This window comes from Helianthus annuus, chromosome 11 (assembly GCF_002127325.2).
Source record: "Helianthus annuus cultivar XRQ/B chromosome 11, HanXRQr2.0-SUNRISE, whole genome shotgun sequence".
In the NCBI taxonomy this organism is placed as follows: domain Eukaryota; kingdom Viridiplantae; phylum Streptophyta; class Magnoliopsida; order Asterales; family Asteraceae; genus Helianthus; species Helianthus annuus.
In genome coordinates, this window is record NC_035443.2 from 63,693,065 (window position 1) to 63,713,690 (window position 20,626).

Genomic DNA, 20,626 nt, shown 5'->3' on the forward strand with positions numbered 1-20,626 from the left:
GATTCTAGACATTTTTTTCCAAGACGACCGTAGACACATTATACACTAACAAACTCCCCCTTGGATGTAGGCGGTGCCTTGAACTTGTAGTCTCTGGTCTTCACTTCATTCTAACTAGGGATAAGCTCGGTACTGGTACCGGTACCGGAAATCGTCAAATATGGGTACCAGTTTCGAAAATGTTCGGTACAGTACGGTACCGGTATTTGTGTGTAAAATTCGGTAAAATACCGGTACCATACAGAACGAAAACGCCAAAAAGTGGGTACTAAATCGGTACCAAAAAAATTTCGATACGGGAAATTCGATACCGGTACCAAGTCCCAAATGCTCATCCCTAATTATAACTTCTTCCGGCTGATTTCCCAGACACTACTAGCGTGAATCCCATATGCAAAGCATATTAAAACAACCTTCTGAAACTCTAGTGTCTGCTCTTATCCCTCATGTTGTATAAAATAGGATTGAAGAATAAAACTTTGATATCATCCACATTGGATGATCGGAAATCCTTATCGTCATGTTGTATAAAATAGGATTGAAGAATAAAACTTTGATATCATCCACATTGGATGATCGGAAATCCTTATCGTCCTCCAGACACCCTTCTTGTCTATCACTATCACCGATGAAGTTATTAAACAATTTAATTCCCTTTTGCCACACATCTATGCCCCATTCCACTCTCTACCAACCAATAGGAGACCTGAAGAACTCAAGACAACCATATGCCGATCATCGGTGACGCGATCTCCAGTTGTATTCATTGACACGTGTGGTGGTATGTACGTGTCTACCTTTAACTAATAAGCTAATTTTAGATTTGCAAGCTTCCCTCTCTTTCGATCATCCCAATCTGGCAACCTTATATCTTTTGTTATGGTGGTTGCTAGCTGCCAGTCTTTGCCTCTTTGGCTACCCATGTCTTCTATTTCGGGCAAGCTCATCTAGTTTTATCTAAGCCAAGTTTGAGCTAAAATTTCAACTAAATAAATAGCTTTTAAGCCGAAAAGAACCATCTTGCTTAGTTTCAATCTATACCCTAAATTGAAACTAGAATTCAACTAACCCGCTAAATTACTTTACCCGTTCAATCCTCGCTACAAATAAACTCAAAAGTCAACTTCCACGATCAATAATATAATCTTTAAAGTGCCAAAATCACCCTTTGAACCTTTCGTACTAGTCAAAAATCACCAATAAACCACCTACCACCAAAAACAATCCTCAATATCTCGATCTCTTCATCTCATCCTACACACTAAATCTACCCAAATAAAAACAACACACATCACTACTCTCAACAAACATGAACATTCATCATTCCAAAGCCCAAGGACACAACGGTAATTTCATACACCCTTTTATTTCCTTATTATTAATATTAATATTAATATCATATAATAATAATTATTATTATTTAATATCATATAATGTAATAATTTGCTTCAAATGTTGACTGTCATAAGTCAAAATCAAAGATATTATCCCTCTTAGGGTTTTCTTTTACCATATTCGGAATCCAGTACCATTAACGATGTCAATGGCGGGAATTGTTTCAACAAATTGGTAATTTTCCCGCCACAATTTTCAATACCTTTTCAAACAATTTGTTCTAAATCATTTGATTCGTTCCCTCCATTTCGAAATCTGCTTCATATAAAACACAAATTTCAGCTTCAAATTTTTAGTAGTTTTAAATAAATTTGTGGGGTACAAAAATATTTCCTGAAAATCAGAAACTTTTTTTTAATTGAATCCGGAAAATGGGGACTGCGAGTTTATTAGAATCCGAAGAAGGTGGTGCAGTTAAACCAACAGGTCAGATTAGTTTATGCTGATTTTAGTTTTTTTTTAATTTATTTATGTGTTATTAATTGCAGTTTTTTGCATGCATTTTGTTCTTATTTTCTTTAATTTTGTTTTTGTTAGTGAGATAACATGATATTTAAAGTGAGTGTTAGTATTTTTATTTTTTTTAATAAATTTTGTTTATGTATTTTTGTTCTTATTTTCTTTAATTTTGTTTTTGTCTAGAGAGATAATATGATGTAATGATATTACAGAATATGTATCACATTTAGAGAGAGAAAGTGAGAGTGAGGGTTTTTATTTAATTTTATTTTATATATAAATCATGTTATGCAAACCCATGGATTAGCGTTCTGGAGAGCTAATTGGTATGATACATGTTCTTCTATCAACTGGTATTTTTCTTTTAAATCTAGATGAATAGGTTTGGATTTGAATGCTTAATTTGTGTTTATGATCTTTAGGAATGTGTTGTTGATTTTGATTTATGTTGTGTTCTATGATCTTTAGGAATGTGTTGTTGATTTTGATTTGTGTGTGTTTAGGTGTAATGACACACACACACACACACACAAGTAGCTAAAGGTGTAGGAAAGTGTATCTAAATGTGTGTTTATTTTTTGTATGAATGGGGTCTAATTTGTGTGACTTAGATAATTGTTCTATTTAGGGTTAGACAAGTCAACGTTTTGGTTTTAGAAAGCGTGAGGCGTGACAAGGTGATTCGGAACGTTTTAGGGCCATGAGGAGGCGGTTCATGCACATCTAGGTTAAATTTGGAGTTATTAAGTGATTATGAATGGTTTAATTGATATAAAGGCTTATATGTAAAATAAACGAGATAAATACCATGTTTGGTTGTACATAGAGTAATGCCTCACCGCTCGGCACTCACGTACATGGGGCTGTTGTCACGTCTCGGCTTTTGGGATCTAAATGCCTTAAGAGTGCATCACGCTTTTAAAACCAAGGGCAGCATTTGGGTTTTACTTTTTGTTATAATGTATATATGTAAATATTGCAAAATTTGAAAGTGCGCTCTAACGGTTGAGTTAGGAGAGTAGTTTACCTATGAATTTGTTTGCACGGGGAGTAGTGTGTATTATGATAATTCTTATCTCCTGCTATGCAGTATGGTCCGCCAAGCTGCCAATGATTTGCAAACAATAACTTACATTGTTGGAGTAGAAGCTTTGAATAATACAAAACATACGTCAATGCAGTATCTTGCATTTATTTAATTGCACGTGTACTTTATAAAAAAAAACGTTACGATTGCATTAACTTACGAACCCCTTAAATGTAAATATTTTAGAATACACTGATCGAAGGGATGGATTTTATGTGCTTTCCTTTTACTTTTCACGTTGATTCAATATAGTTGTGAGTAACTATTGTGCATGTATGAATCTAGATAGCTTAATGATACCATATAAAATGGACGTGTATTTCTCGTGACGCTCTTTTACCCTTTCTTGTGTGGGAATGTTCCCACTTCAAGCATGATGGGGCCCCACGGAGTACGTAGCGTAGAATGTATAATTTTACACCAGAGAAATTCATCATATGTTTCCATAACTGCTGAACTTAACAGGAAAGATGGATAGTTAAACAAAATGAAAATTTAGTAATTGTAAATACTATGTATTTTGATAATAGATTAGTTTGATCGATTTGAAGGTTATATATGGATTTTATATGTATTATATGTTGATGTATCAATGCGTTATTAAAACTCTACTCTTGGTTATGTAATACAAGAAACAATTGACAGCAGGCGTCTAGTTGTGCCTAGTTTAAATTATTTTGGAAATTTTGGTTTTATATTTCACATAGATATATTTTTAATAAATTTATAAACCAGTCTCGGTGAAGTGTAATGATAGCCAAATTATTGTGTTAGAACTTAGAACACTAGACTTTTTATTTGAGAATTATTTTTGCGTTATCGTATCGTTGCGGTTTCATTGAAGATGATTTCGTCTCGTATTTGATAATCCTAAACTTGATTTGCTGATGATGAAGAGTGAACGGGAAAAATTACTGGCATGTTTATTAGGTTAAGAAACGCAACATGATGGTGAATGGCTTTGCGGACTTTAGTTTCTCATCGGAACATGCCATCTTGATTTGTTTTACTTTAGTTGTTCTATTTCTTTCCAAAAGTGAATTCTATGTTTATTTTAGTTTTTTTTTTTATTTTTTTTTTGAAATAGCGCTTGTTTGCTGTTCTTATTTTCTGTATAAACTTTATACTGCAAAACTGAATGTTATCTTATTTATTTATAGATTGTCACTGTCCTGTAGGTTTTCTAACCTTTGAAACTTAATTTTCGGGTTGCAGAAATGAAGAAAAAAGGAAAACAAGCTAAGTCAACATCTGAGGTTAAGTCAACATCCGAAGTATCCGACATTACAGCTGAGGTTAAACCAAAGGCTGCTACAAAACCTAAACAAAAACGAGGAAGACCCGACAGCAGCGAAAATGCTCCAGCTCCTAGAAAAATGCCAAAACGCGCTGCCTCATGCACTAGTTTCAAAACCAAACCGGTCCGTTTGTCAGATAAGCACGAAACGATCGAGAATAAAAAGGTTCAAGTGGTGGAAGAAGAAATAGCCGCTCTAAGTTTGACACCCGGCCCAGATGATCCACGACCCAATAGACGATTGACAGATTTCATCTTTCATGATGCCGATGGGAAACCACAACCTGTTGAAATGCTAGAAGTGGATGATCTGTTCATCTCGGGTGTAATATTGCCTTTTGAGAAAGTGGAAAAAGAAAAGGAAACAGGAGTTAGGTGTGAAGGGTTCGGGCGTATTGAAGATTGGTCAATCTCCGGCTACGAAGACGGGTCTCCCGTCATTTGGGTCTCGACCGATCTTGCTGATTATGACTGCGTTAAGCCTGCCGGAAGCTACAACAAACTATACGGGCTTTTTTACGAGAAGGCTCGTTCATGTGTTGAAGTCTACAAACGGTTGTCGAAATCTTCCGGGGGCGACCCGGATTTGAGTTTAGACGAATTACTTGCTTCGCTTGTTCGGTCGATGAGCGGGAGTAAAAACTTTCCTCACGGGGCGTCTATTCGGGACTTAATCGTTTCATGGGGCGTGTTTATTTACGAACAACTTGTTGGGCTGGATGATGAACCAAACGGTACTGATAAACTGTTTGTTGAGTTACCCGCTCTTGCTGCTTTGAGAGACGAAAGCAAGAAAAACGAAGAGTTTGTCGGGATAAATACGGCGTTTAATGGATCAACGAACGCAACTTTGAAGATCGGAGACGGAGAAAAGGTTGAAAAAGGTGAAAAAGTCAACAAGTCAAAAGGAAAACTTGCAGCTGATGAGGATGACGACACGAAGCTGGCTCGTGTTTTGCAGGAAAATGAAAACTGGCAATCAATGAAGCAAAACAAAAGGCCAAGACATGCCGCTAATTCATCAAGCAAGTTATACATTCAGATAAACGAAGATGAAATCGCAAACGACTATCCGCTCCCTGCTTATTACAAAACAAGCATTCAAGAAACCGATGAATATTTACTCTTCGATGACTTTTTTGATACGGTTGACCCTGATTATCTTCCAAAAAGCATGCTTCATAACTGGTCACTTTATAACTGCGATTCAAGATTGATTTCTTTAGAGCTTCTTCCTATGAAGCCTTGTGCAGACATTGATGTCACCGTGTTTGGATCCGGGATAATGACAACCGATGATGGAAGCGGATTCTGTTTCGATAATGAACCTAGTACTGCTACCGGTTCTTCTGCTGCTGCACAGGATGAAGATGGCATTCCTATTTATTTGAGCGCTATAAAGGAATGGAAAATTGAATTCGGCTCGTCAATGGTTATCATTTCGATTCGAACTGATATGGCCTGGTGAGTTCTTGGTTTAAATTTTGTTTTTCAAACATTCAGGTGGTGTTTGGTTTGTTTGTCAAAACATTTAGAGCAAGGTTTAAAAGAACAGAAACGAGTTTCGAGGCGTTTTCCCTTCGCCTCACGAGGCGTAAGCCTTGAGGCGAAACGAGGCGTAAGGCCGAGGCGGTATTAATAAATAAATATAAAAATTATATAGATTATAAAAATAATAATACTAACTAATTTCATCATCAGATTCATCAAAATCATCAAAAACACACTTAAATAAGACATGAAATATGACACAAAAAGTCAAAACATCAAAAAACAACTATGAAAATCCCCTGAGGCGCAGCTTTCTTAGCGCCTCCGCCCCTCTGAGGCGCGTATACATTAAAAACACCGTGAGGCGCACCTCAGACTTGTTTTTTTGGCCGTTTCGCCTCGAGGCGCACCTTGAGGCGCACGCCTCAAACGTTTTTAAAACCATGATTTAGAGTTAACTGTCATTTATGTCCCTGCGGTTTGTCCACTTATGCCATTTTAGGCCAAATTTCGAAAGTGTACCATTTTCCTCCCTGACATTCTCGATACGTGCCATTTTAGTCTAAAAACTAACCCCAGTTTAAAAACTCGGTTAACTCTGAGGCTGTGCTAACTGAGTTTTTTAACTGGGGTTAGTTTTTTGGATTGGAATCGTAGAAAAAAATTGTTTTGTTGAATATGCTTGTGTTGTGTTTTTTTCTCAGGTATAGACTAGGAAAGCCATCAAAGCAATACGGCCCGTGGTATCAAACAGTTCTTAAAACAGCGAGGCTTGCTATTGCGATCATCACATTGCTGAAAGAGCAAACACGTGCATCAAAGTTATCATTTTCCGAAGTCATAAAAAGGTTATCAGAGTTTGACAAGAACCACCCTGCTTACATATCTTCAAACCCCGCGAATGTAGAAAGATACGTAGTGGTTCATGGACAAATTATTTTGCAACAATTTGCAGAATTTCCCGATGTTACAATCAGGAAATGCGCGTTTATTTCCGGTCTCGAGGATAAAATGGTGGAAAGACACCATACCAAATGGACAGTTAAGAAAAAAACAATCGAGACAAAGCAAGCAAACTTGAACCCGAGAGCAGCAATGGGGCCCGTTGTGTCAAAACGTAAGGCGATGCCTGCTACAACAACACGGTTCATTAACAGAATTTGGGGTGAGTTTTACTCAAATTACTCACCCGAAGAGGTAAAAGAGGGTGATATCGTTGATATGAAGAAAGACGAAGACGATGACGAAGCGGAAGAAAACGAGCAGGAGGATTGTGAAGAACCCGAAGAAGAAAATAACACCCTTGCTGTACAAGAACCCGAGAAACCACATTCCGCTATAAAAGAAAAGAAACCGTGTGGGGGTTCGTCGAAAACCGATATTAATTGGGTTGGGAAAGCGGTTGGGAAGATGGCTAATGGCAATGCTCTTTATAAAGAGGCGGTTATTCGGGGTGAGGTAGTTGGGTTAGGTAGTTCGGTTCTTGTGGAAGATTCGATATATTACGTTGAATATTTGTTTGAAGATTCCAATTCTAGAAAATTTGTTCACGGACGGTTGATGTTAAGAGGTTGTGAAACTGTTCTCGGCAATATAGCAAACGAGCGGGAAGTGTTTTTGACTAATGAATGCACGGATTTCGAACTTGATGATGTCATACAACCAGTGACGCTTCAAATCAGAACAACCGTGTGGGGTCACGAGCATCGGAAAGCTAATGCTAATTTCGATAAAATGGATAGAGCAAAAGCGGACGATAGGAGAAGTAAAGGTTTGCCTGTTGAATATTATTGTAAGAGTTTATATTGGCCGCAAAGAGGTGCTTTCTTTTCGTTAAAAACCGACAAAATGGGACTCGGAAATGGGGTTTGTTACTCTTGTAAGATCACCGAACATGAAAAGAAAAAAGAGGTTTTCGAGGTGAATGAATCGAAGACGGGTTTTACTTACATGGGTATTGAGTACCGTGTTGATGATTTCGTTTATGTTGGTCCACATCACTTTGACTCAGATGAAAGGGGTAACGAAACTTATAAAAGTGGGAGAAACGTAGGGCTTAAAGCATATGTTGTTTGTCAGCTGATACAAGTCGAGTCCCTGAAGAATTCAAAACGCGTCGACCCTGAATCGGTTTCAGTCCAAGTTAGAAGATTTTACAGGCCTGAGGATGTGTCTTCCGACAAAGCGTACCGGTCCGACATTCAGGAGGTAATATATAAGAAAATAATAAAATAAAGTATAACTTCTATGAAATTACATATCTTACTGTTAGTGTTAATTTTATTAACAGGTATATTACAGTGAAGAAACACATAAGTTGTCGGTGTCAGCATTAGAAGGGAAGTGTGAAGTTAAAAGGAAGACAGATCTTTCTTCTCTTGACAGCACATATATTGTCGATCATGTCTTCTTTTGTGAACGTCTGTATGATCCAGATAAGGGATCGCTTAAGCAGGTATAAATAGGGGCTGGTCGAGCGGGTTGGATATTGGGTCAAAACAGTTTGTGTTTACTTGGGACCGGTTTCGTGTAATTCTTAAGATTTTTTTTTTTTTTTTTTTTAAATAACTAGCATGCTATATGGGGGTGTGCTCGGTTCGGTTCAGTTTCATGTTATAACCGAAACCATAACCGTAACCGAAATGTTCGGTTAGTGAAAACCGTACGATTTTGGTTTTAACAACAGTTCGGTTCGGTTTTTTGTTTTTTTTTTGTTTTCGGTTTTCTGCTCACCCCTAATGCTGTATATGATTACACATGTATTTTTCAGTAATAACATGTACTTTTAGATAAAATTGTGTATGCGGTTATATGCACAAAAGATACACTGCTGAGTGGAGTTTTGACCGATTTGACTTTTTTTCCACAGCTACCGGTTAACATAAAGTTTAGTTCTCCAAAAGAAGACTCGGTTGATGAGGCTGCAATCAGAAAGAGAAAAGGGAAGTCTAAAGAAGGAGAAAATGATATCGAGATGATGGACAACAAATCGAGTTCTGCCGTAAACAATCGCTTAACGACATTAGATATTTTTGCCGGTTGTGGTGGCTTATCGGAGGGTTTACAAAAAGCCGGTAATTACCTTTTGCCTACATAAAAAGTTAAAAACTCGTCTTATTTGTGTCTTCAATAAGTTTAGCTAATAAAATATTATGTTTACTTACAGGGGCATCGGTAACCAAATGGGCAATTGAGTATGAAGAACCCGCTGGTGATGCATTTAGGCTTAATCACCCCGATGCACTGGCATTTGTGCATAATTGCAATGTCATACTAAGGTTCTACAATCTTTTTTAAATAGTTTCTAGTTATCTTTACTTGTCTTTGTTTCTAATGATTGTTTGAAATACAGGGCGATAATGACAGCGTGTGGGGACACTGATGACTGTATTTCAACTTCCGAGGCTGAAGAAATGGCTGCAAAACTTGACGAAGATGAGATTAAAAATCTACCTAGACCCGGACAAGTGGATTTCATCAATGGAGGCCCTCCATGCCAGGTAGGGGTGCTAAACGGGTCGTGTTCGTGGGTTGGCGGTCTGAAGCCTACCCGACATGAACATGAAAATCGTTTCAGAGATGTGAACCCAAACACGACACGCTTACTCATGGGTTGCCATGAACACGACTTGTTGAAGCTGGATTTTTTTTTTTTTTTTTTTTGCATATTAATACTCTAAAATTACAAATTTACATAAGAGTTAATTACTGTTTTTCGTCCCTGTAGTTTGTCAAAAATCACTATTTCAGTCCATTAGTTTAAAAATTGCGATTTCAGTCCCTGTGGTTTCACTTTCGTAACCATTTCAGTCCATTTATTCTGTTAGTACAGGGACTGAAATGGTTACGAGGTGGACTGAAATGGTTACGAAAGTGAAACCATAGGGACTGAAATCGCAATTTTTAAACTAATGGACTGAAATAGTGATTTTTGACAAACCACAGGGACGAAAACAGTAATTAGCTCTTTACATAAAAACACAAATGTATATAAATCAGTTAGTTTAAATTATAAAAGCTGATGTTATTTTTTTTAAGATTTAAAAATTTGGCACGTAGCCCAAACATTTTAAGTTAAAATACAAAACACATTTTAATAGAAAAAAAAAAATAAACGGAACATATCGGTCAAACCGAAACCAACATGTTTGCGGGTTCGACCCAAACCCAACCTGAACTCGTTTAGACCAAACCCAAACCCACAAATTTCGTGTTAGGTTTGTGCCGTGCCATAATTTCGCACTCGTAATGAAAATAAATACATGGGTTGACATTTAAAATATCTGCAGGGGTTTTCTGGGATGAATAGGTTCAATCAAAGCACATGGAGCAAGGTTCAGTGTGAGATGATATTGGCATTTTTGTCATTCGCTGAATATTTCCGACCCAAGTATTTTCTGTTGGAAAACGTGAGGAACTTTGTGTCTTTTAACAAAGGCCAGACATTTCGTTTAACTCTGGCTTCATTGCTTGAAATGGGCTACCAGGTACACGATTATGTTTCCGCAAGAATCTGTTATGAGTAAAAGGGGCTAAAGGTGTAAATGTATGGAAGAGTAGAGTTCAGGGACTTATGTGTCATTTAGTCATAGTGTAGGGTGTCTGTTGTGAAGATTAGTTAGGTAGTTATAGTTAGTTAATCAACTGTATAAAAGACTGTTAGTGGTTAATAAGAAGTTAGTTGGTTGATTGAATATTCTTCTCTGCATTCTCTTTTCTTCAATTCAGCTCTTATCATTGGTATCAGAGCTGTCGATTCTCGGCACGCTCTTGATTCGATCGATTTCGTCAAATCCATTCAATTCTTTCAGCGAATTTGATCATTGTTCGGTCAAATTCATCTGCGATTCATTTCCGTTTGGAATTGATCTTTGATTCGGTCAATTCAACCTTCATTTCAACAGGAATTGATCATTGATTCGGTCAATTCAACCTTCATTCGTGTCAATAACTTCAATCGATTGCAAACCCTAGTAATTGGGAAAAAGATGGCAACTCGCAGCAGATCCGATTCGGAGAAATCAAATCTTGAAAAAACGGTAGAAGAACATGGTGTTACTCTTTTAAAGGTGGATGCATTCATGCAGAAGTCTGAACAGACGTTTGCAAGTCTTAATGCGAATGTTCAAGCATTATTGGCTAAGCTAAGTGGTGATTCTGGTTTCGAATTGGTCAATCATCCCACAGCAGGTACAAGCAACAGAAACGAGCGATTACATAGGATTGGGAAGATTGATTTCCCAAAGTTCGATGGAAATGAAGTAGATGACTGGATATACAAATGTGAACACTTCTTCAATGTAGATGAGACCCCGGAGAATTTCAAGGTTCGTTATGCAGCAATTCATCTTGAAGGAAAGGCAGTTAAGTGGCATCAAGCTTTCTTGAAGACTAAAACGGTGCCTATATCGGAAATTACATGGAAAGAGTATTCGGAAGCTGTTGTTAATCGGTTTTCTTCGGTCCTGTTTGAAGATGCAATGGGTATCTTAACTTCTTTGGTACAAACAGGATCATTGGAGGAGTTTTGTGACCAATTTGATGCTTGTTTACTTAAGGTCTCAATTCCAGAACCTTATGCTGTGAGCATTTTCTTGAAAGCAGTTAAGCCTGAAATTGGCGGTCCTGTGAGGATGTTTCAGCCGAAAACCATGAAGGAAGCATTCTATTTGGCCAAGATTCAAGATACAACAAATAAATCAGTGAGATCTTCTTATGGGGGTAACAGGTATTACTCTAATAACTCTGCAGTAGGAAATAAGATGCAAAGTACAGTCAAACCTCCTACTAATGTTTCTTACCTACCTTTGTTACCATCCCCACCCATGTCAAAAAGATTCACTAATACTAAGCAGATATCTAGTAAAGAGATTGAGGGAAAGAGGGCTAGGGGAGAATGTTTTTGGTGTCCTGAAAAGTTCACACCAGGGCACAAGTGTGCAAATAAAAAGTTGTTTGTATTGGAAGTGATAGGGGTAGATGAAGATGAGGAAAAAGGAGGAGATTATATAATTGATGAGACTGTGGATCATCAGGATTGGCAGGATCCACCACAGATCTCTATTCATGCCTTAACTGGTATGGTTTCATACTCAACAATGAAAGTGGTAGGTACCATAGGAACAAACAGTTAAGGATATTGATTGACTCGGGTTCGACTCACAACTTTGTGAATGAGAGTTTGGCCAAGAAGCTTAAGTGTCCCTTGAAGCCTATTGATAGTGTTACAGTAGGGGTGGCTAATGGAAATGAAATTGTGTGTGAAAATTACTCTCCTAATTTCCAATGGTTTATGCAAGGTAGATGGTTTACAACTGATGTGTTGGTTATTCCGTTGGATAGTTATGACATGGTTTTGGGGGTACAATGGTTACTCACCTTGGGATCTATTGTTTGGAATTTTGTGGATATGACTATGCAGTTTACTATTGGGAACACTCAATGCAGTCTCAAAGGGGTTGACAGTAATAAGATTTCCTTGTGCTCAGCAAACAGTATGCACACTCTTTTAGGTCAACAAGACAAGGTGGTAGAAGCTCACTTGTTTAGCATGCAGCTGCAGCCTACCAAGAAGGAATTTCAGCATGAAACCAAAGTTACTGCAGTAGAGAATAACATGCAGTTAGATAGGTTGCTATCTGAGTTTGAAGATGTGTTCAACACTCCTACTACATTACCACCAAAGAGGGCATTCGATCACAGAATCCTGTTAAAGGATGAGTCACAAGTAGTCAATCTCAAACCTTATAGATATCAATCAACTCAAAAGGATGTGATTGAAAAGTTGACCAAAGAGCTGATGGAAACCGGTGTGGTGAGGGGCAGTTCAAGTCCATTTGCAGCTCCTGTGGTTCTGGTTAAAAAAAAAGATGGCACTTGGAGGTTTTGTATTGATTACAGAAGGTTAAACGATGTGACAATCAAAAACAGTTATCCAATTCCATTGGTGGATGAATTGTTTGAAGAATTGGGTCATGCTTTGGTATTTTCGAAGCTGGATCTTAGGGCTGGATACCATCAAATTCGGATGCATGATGATGACATTCATAAAACTGCATTCAGAACACACGAGGGTCTGTTTGAGTTTGTAGTAATGCCTTTCGGCCTTACTAATGCACCAGCAACCTTTCAAGCGTTGATGAATTCCATTTTCAAGAAGTTTCTAAGAAAATTTGTGCTGGTTTTTTTTGACGACATATTAGTTTACAGTGATAGTTGGGAATCTCATCTTGATCACCTTAGACAAGTGCTGCTGATTTTAAGAGAACAACAGTTATATGCCAAGAAATCTAAGTGCAATTTTGGGGGGTCTTCGGTGGAATACTTGGGTCATATAATTTCCAATAAAGGGGTGTCCACTGATCCTAAAAAATTAGCTGCTATTAAAGAATGGCCTGTTCCTACTGACGTCAAGCAACTAAGGGGATTTCTGGGCCTTACCGGATACTACAGGAGGTTTATCAAGTCTTATGGGATGATAGCAAAACCCTTGACAAATTTACTTAAAAAAGATGCTTTCAAATGGTCTGATCAAGCTACTGCAGCATTTGAACATCTAAAAGAGGCTCTTTTGTCACCCCCGGTGTTAAGTTTACCAGATATGTCAAAGATTTTTACGGTGGAAACCGATGCTTCGGGTAAAGGTATAGGAGCTGTGTTGATGCAAGAGGGTCACCCTATTGCATTTATAAGTAAAGCATTGTCATCAAGGCAACAAGCATTGTCGGTCTATGAGAGGGAATTGTTAGCAATTATCTTTGCTGTTCAACATTGGCAGCACTATTTGGCAGCTGGGCATTTTATAATCAAGACGGATCAGAAGAGTCTCAAGCATCTATTGGAGCAGAAAATAACTACCCTGTTACAACAAGTGTGGCTGTCCAAGCTCATGGGGTATGACTTTGAAATTCTATATAAACAAGGCAATGATAATGGGGTAGCTGATGCCCTTTCAAGAGTGCATGCTCCTGCACTTTTAGCCATAACTGTCAACACTTTTGATCCTGTTATATGGGATAAAGTTCGACTGACTTGGGACTCAGATGTTCAGCTTAAAAGTATCAAGGAGAGTTTATTAGCTGGGCAGGCACATCCTAAGTATAGTTGGAATGGTCAAGTACTGTTTAAGAAAGGGAAGATTGCAGTGGGTAAAGATGAGAAATTACAAAAAGATATTATTTTGTTATGTCACAGTAGTGCTGTAGGAGGGCACTCAGGTATCCATGGAACTATTCAAAGAATCAGGTCCTTGTTTGCTTGGAAGGGGCTGTATAAGCAGGTGAGAAATGTTATAAGGCAGTGTGTTGTATGCCAAAGAGCTAAGAATGAGACGGTAGCATCTCCAGGGCTGCTACAACCATTACCAATTCCCAATGATGTGTTTTCGGGAATTTCTATGGATTTCATTGGGGGGTTGCCAAAGTCACAGGGAAAAGATGTAATTTTAGTAGTGGTGGATAGACTTACAAAGTATAGTCATTTTATGGCATTGACACATCCGTTTTCCGCAGCTCAGGTAGCTCAAGTTTTCCTTGACCAGGTATTCAAGCTACATGGTTGGCCAGATTCCATAGTATCGGACAGGGATCCTATCTTTATCAGTCAGTTCTGGAGAGAATTCACAGCATTGCAAGGTATTCAGCTGAATTTGTCTACTGCCTATCACCCACAAACAGACGGCCAGACTGAAGTGGTGAATAGGTGTTTAGAATCATACCTCAGGTGCATGGTTATGGATAAGCCTACAGCATGGGTGAAATGGCTGTCCTTGGCTGAATTTTGGTATAATACCAATTTTCATACTGCACTAGGAATGACCCCTTTCCAGGCTTTGTACGGGTATCCACCACCATTATTTGTCCCTTATGTGCCAAAAGATGTACGGGTGGCAGCAGTTAATGAAGTGCTAATAGATAGAGAGGAAACTATTAAGCTGCTGAAATTTGCTCTGTCCAGAGCACAAAATAGGATGAAACAGTCGGCTGATAGTCACAGAAGTGAAAGGGAATTCAAGGTGGGAGATCATGTTTATGTCAAACTTCATCCGTATGGACAGTCCACACTAAGATCCTCTCATTTCAACAAGCTGGGACCTAAGTATTTCGGTCCCTTCCTGATCATAGAGAGGATAGGGGCGGTTGCTTACAAGCTGGATTTACCGGATGATGCTCAAGTACATCCAGTGTTCCATGTGTCTCTACTTAAACTGGCCAGGGGAAATGTTGGACAGACTACACCTTTACCCCAGAATTCAAGGTTTATGTTTAAACCATTGCAAGTACTAAAAGGAAGATGGTGAGAAGGGGAAATAAGGCTTCAGTCAAAGGGTTGGTACAATGGGATAGTCTTCCTATCACTGAAGCAACATGGGAGAACTTAGAAGATTTACAAATTCGGTTTCCAGACTTTATTTTTTGAGGTCAAAAAATGTTATAGGGGGAAGTGTTGTTATGAGTAAAAGGGGCTAAAGGTGTAAATGTATGGAAGAGTAGAGTTCAGGGACTTATGTGTCATTTAGTCATAGTGTAGGGTGTCTGTTGTGAAGATTAGTTAGGTAGTTATAGTTAGTTAATCAACTGTATAAAAGACTGTTAGTGGTTAATAAGAAGTTAGTTGGTTGATTGAATATTCTTCTCTGCATTCTCTTTTCTTCAATTCAGCTCTTATCAGAATCCTTTAAAATATATGGCTAACTTTTGAAAAAAAATATGCACTTCATCTACGTTTTCTACTAATTGTAGGTGAGGTTTGGAATATTGGAGGCTGGAGCGTTTGGCGTATCGCAATCACGCAAACGGGCTTTCATATGGGCTGCTTCTCCTGAAGAAATACTACCCGAGTGGCCTGAACCAATGCACGTATTTGCCAGCCCAGAACTTCGGGTCTCGCTAAATAGTAACACACAATATGCTGCTGTTAGAAGCACTGCAAGTGGGGCCCCTTTCCGTGCAATAACTGTTAGAGACACAATTGGCGAACTCCCTGAGGTTGGAAATGGGGCATCTGCAACTACTATAGAGGTACATAATAATATAATAATAATTGTTATTATTATTATTATTATTATTATTATAATTATTATTATCAAATTACAAGTCAAAAACACTGTAGCATCCATCACTTCTGCGCTACAGTAACTTAATTTTTTAATTTTTTATCTAACCCTTCAACTTTCAGCATTGATAGTTACAACCCCTTAACTTTCTAAAAACTTTGTAAAATGTCATTTTGACCCCCTCGAGTTTCTAAACTTTCAAATTTTTATTTTTTATGTACGTGTCGATATAAATTCAGATTGGTTGAGGCAGGCCAGATATAATACGTTTTCGATCTTATTTTTATGTGTTATTTCACTTGGTTTATGTGTGACGTAATTTTCATATTGTTTTGGGGATTGTGTTACCACTTTATATTTTCAGTTTTCTCTTTTGGTTGCTAACGGTACTGTATATAGGTATCGCCTTCCGGTTACTATGCCGAGTTTCGGTGTACATATTATCAAACCAAAATCGAGTCGATTTAGCGCGCCGCATTATGCGCGTGGGTTAAATACTAGTTTTTATTATTATCTATAATATTATTCTTTTTAATATTAAATTGCTGTTGTGAAGTATCTTAGTCATTGTATTTGTGTACAGTACAAAACCGAGCCTATATCTTGGTTTCAAAAACGAATCCGGGGCGATGCATCTGTTCTAACAGATCATATATCGAAAGAAATGAACGAGTTGAACGTGATTAGGTGTCAAAGGATCCCCAAACGTCCGGGTGCTGACTGGCGAGACCTCCCTGAGGAGAAGGTACATAAAAAGTATAAATTTGTATTCATTATGGTTCGGTGATTGAAACAATATTTTTCTTGTAGGTTAAGTTATCAACTGGGCAAATGGTTGATCTTATACCGTGGTGTTTACCAAACACGGCAAAAAGGCATAACCAATGGAAGGGTTTGTTTGGAAGGCTTGATTGGGAAGGAAATTTTCCGACTTCTATTACCGACCCTCAGCCTATGGGTAAGGTTGGGATGTGCTTTCACCCTGATCAGGATCGGATTTTAACGGTCCGTGAATGCGCTCGATCTCAGGTACACGATTCGTTCGATAAATTCATACCTTTTTTTGGCTAATGGGATAGTCTGACAAATTCTGTTGATATGAATGAAAAAATACAAGACAATAGGGGTGCCCATTATACGAACCAAACTAAAAAAAAAAACAAAATTTGAAGTTAATCGAATTCGATTCAGTTTTTTAATTTTTGAAACGTGTTAACATTCTAGTTTTTGGTTTTCATATGGATTCAACCTGAACATTCGAGTTCGAGTTTGAATTAAATATGTAATTTTTTGATATAAAAAGGTACATATATATTTTTATGTATTTTATATATTTTATTTTTTCTTTTTCAATTTATTTGAATAAACCTCAATTCTAATTGGGTTTCAAAGTTTTCAACTTTGAATGTCCCTGATGCGTATAACTCAAAAACCGACCCTACGACACCTTAGGATAAGAAAGGTTAAACAAACAAACCTAGCTAATCACCTATGGATCAGATGACAAGGGCCGACAAACATAAGTAGTTAATGCATTAATTGTTCTTGATTACGCGGTGCAGGGTTTCCCTGACGGTTACAAGTTTTCTGGCAACATCCAACATAAGCACAAGCAGATTGGAAACGCGGTTCCTCCTCCATTAGCATATGCATTGGGTAGGAAACTCAAGGAAGCGGTTGAAGCAAAACACAAAACAGTTGAATAAGCAAGCATGTAATTGTGCATGGCTGAATGTATATACATGCTGAGTTCGTAATTCTTGATATCCGTCTTTGTTATCTTGGTGTTTCTTAGCATTTCTATAAAATATATCTAGTGTTTATGAACATTTTTACCTTGGTCTTGTTGTGCTTAGTTTGTGGATGTTTCACCGGATTGAATACAAACACTGCTGACGTTTTTTTTTTCTGATCTGCCAAATAATTGCGGTTAGTTATAACGGCTAACTAGCACTCTTTCATTTTTTTTGAACGGCTGATTGCTTTCCACGTGTAAACCCACCCTTTCCGAGCTATGTCCAAAGGCCGACTACTTGACCACTGCTAGAAAGTGTAGCACACTCCTGATGCGCGGGAACCCCGTGGAATGGGTAAACCCTTGCCCCCCGTTGGACTCGAACCCGGGTTAAATCCCGAGCCGAGCCTTCACCCGGATGTCACACCCACTGCGCTCAACTATTACTCTTTCATGAAAAGTTGTTTTGTATTAGCTCAAAACGTATGATCTGTTAGATACATGGTCTTCAAACACAAAAACTTAAACGCTCGTGCTGGTTGAACATTCTGAATTATTTGATCAAGATTTCCTATCCACAAATTACTTGATTCCGAAATGTGGAGTTTTTATGTGCTTCACAGCCAACTAAGCCCAAAACGCGTTGGTGATTTATAAGGCATTACATTCCATATCAACCAAGAATCTCTCATGTCCACGGCCGATGTGGGATTTGCCTAAGGGGTTACATTGGTTCTTGTTAATCTTCTCGGTATCGTATATCGTTACAATCACCCTCTTAGGGACTCATCGTCGTCGATGAGGTTGCCTGTCACACCCCAACCGATGGCGGAATCATCGGGGCGCGGCACTGAGCGAAACAGATTGTCCAGAAGTTTCCACAACAACTATTATTACAAATTCAGTTAAGTGATACGTCCCATACCGTATCCCAAATAAATAAACAAGTTATCAGAGAAAGCAACTAGGCAAATAATTCCGTTCCGACAACTCTGATTCAATTATTATTACAGACAATTGTTTATTGTTTCTAGACTCCCTAGCCTCGATTTCATCACCACGCGCCTAAGCATCCTAGCAACTTAAGCACCTGTCACATACGTTAAAATAAAGTCAATACATAAAATGTAAAGCTGAGCACACAAGTTTGATAATAGCATATAGAATTCGAATAGTTTACGCATAACCAGGCACGTACACAGAGGAAAACGATGCATGTTAATTATCGACATGGGACCATCGGTACCAACGACTACGGGTTGACCGTCCGAGACGGTTCGCAATACATGATTACCACCGTAATCCATGCAAGTAATTGTCCTTAACAACCCCCGTGTGAACGGGTGCTGAGTCCAAACTATAGTACTATGTTGCTAAGGCAGGTAGATAGCACTCCACGTGTAAACATAATAAACAGCATTCATTTAGTCAAGTAGCACATGCAAATGGTTAGCGTTCAAATAGTTTGTGTTTGATTGTGATTTGATAGGTAACGTATGTAACACCCAAAAGTGCTAAAAGCAAAAAGGGATCGAGTATACTCACAGTGATTGATTATGGATTGAAGGGAGCGCTGAGAGTAAGATTAGCCTGAATAGTTCGATAGCACAACAATAAGTAACGCGGAAAAGTAAACAAGTGTGGATGGATCGAATAGGCTGGTCGATCGAACGGCAGGTTCGATCGAACGGGCTGTTCGGTCGGCTGGTATGTCCGGTTGGACAGTCCTGTTCGATCGGCCGGTAGGCTCGATCGGCTGGGCCATTCGAGTGGATTGCTTCTTCCTCTAGTGTGTTTGTGTTTGAGGATTTGAACTTTTGAAGTTTTCGTTGCAGCATTTGAGAACACTGAAGTGTTCCTACCTTTCAAGTCGATCGATCGAGCGGTTCGCTCGATCGGCTAGGAACTTCAGAATTAGTCCTCAACTGAATGTCACTCGATCGGCTAGCATTCCCTACTACGAACGAGTAGTGAAAACGATTAAGTATTGAAGTATAGTATTTCATGATCCGAAGAGTAATGTTCACAAAACGTAGTTCGATCGAACATCTCTTCCTCAATACTATGCTTCCTGAAATTTTAAAAGTGTGGGACCATGTGCTAGCCGACCGGCTGGCCCGGTCGATCGGCTGGCATGTCCGATCGGCTGGGCTGTTCGAACAGCCTGGCCGTTCGGCCAGCATCTCCGACCTGGTCGGCCTTTCGTCTAACACTTGGCTGTTTGGTTACTTGTCATTATATCGAGGTAGTTTGATAACGAGTTGAACTATGATACCTTCGTTCTTACTTGTCTCTCCGGCTTGGACAGGAATCACCCGAATCCGTCCGTTGAGCGGTTCGGAACGTCGGCTTAGAGTTTAGCCCATTTTCGGTGAACCTTGTAGATAGAACCCGAATCTTGAACCATCCAACCATTGGAATGATCGGTGGGTCGGCTCAGGCTCCGTTTCTACCGGTTTGAAGGCATTGAGTGTAAAAGAGTTGAAAGAAAGTGGGATTCCTTCTTTCAATTCTTCACAACATGTGGATGTTTAGATCTTTGATAGATCTTAGCTTGTTTATGTGGAAATCGGTTAGATCTAAGCCATTCATAGTTGAATGAGGCCAAAACATGATGTTCTTCAAGAACACCATGATGACATCACCCAAGAACACCTAGATCTTGGTGATTTCACGGTTAGAATTCAAGTTTTGAAAGATAGAAAGGTGTAGAATCCAGTAATGATCTAAAACGTACAAGAATTAGAGTGAAAACTTACCGGGATTGAGAGAGATCTGAGAAAAGATGAAGAATAGGAGCTGGCCGGTCAGAACTTTCCAAAAGTGGAAATGAAGACAAGGACAACCCTATTTATAGGCTTCCAAAAGAGGAAAGTGGCAGCCGATCGGCCAGGAGTTCCGATCGAGTGGGCTGCTCGATCGGCTGGCAAGATGCTAGCCGATCGGCTGGCCTGTTCGATCAGGACGCCTCCTGTTCGATCCGCGTCACACTTTGAGTATTTCGCGACGGTTTTCGATGTTTCGATTTCGATGGACGATGATACGAATACGATAGAGTTCCTAATCAAATTACTTTTAGTCCCAATCACTATATCTAACATACAATCT

At 38.8% G+C, this 20,626-nt stretch overlaps 1 protein-coding gene across 1 annotated transcript; it reads left to right on the forward strand.

Annotated features, from left to right (window-relative positions):
* Positions 1-1,484: 1,484 nt before the first annotated feature.
* On the forward strand, positions 1,485-17,691 carry LOC110937518 (DNA (cytosine-5)-methyltransferase 1B). The gene is made up of 12 exons (XM_022179950.2): positions 1,485-1,821; positions 4,157-5,702; positions 6,434-7,937; positions 8,020-8,184; positions 8,599-8,803; positions 8,896-9,007; positions 9,082-9,229; positions 10,019-10,216; positions 15,470-15,748; positions 16,367-16,528; positions 16,594-16,812; positions 17,346-17,691. The coding sequence occupies exons 1-12, from the start codon at positions 1,767-1,769 to the stop codon at positions 17,487-17,489; spliced, it is 4,737 nt and encodes a 1,578-aa protein (XP_022035642.1). The 5' UTR covers positions 1,485-1,766; the 3' UTR covers positions 17,490-17,691.
* Positions 17,692-20,626: the final 2,935 nt, after the last annotated feature.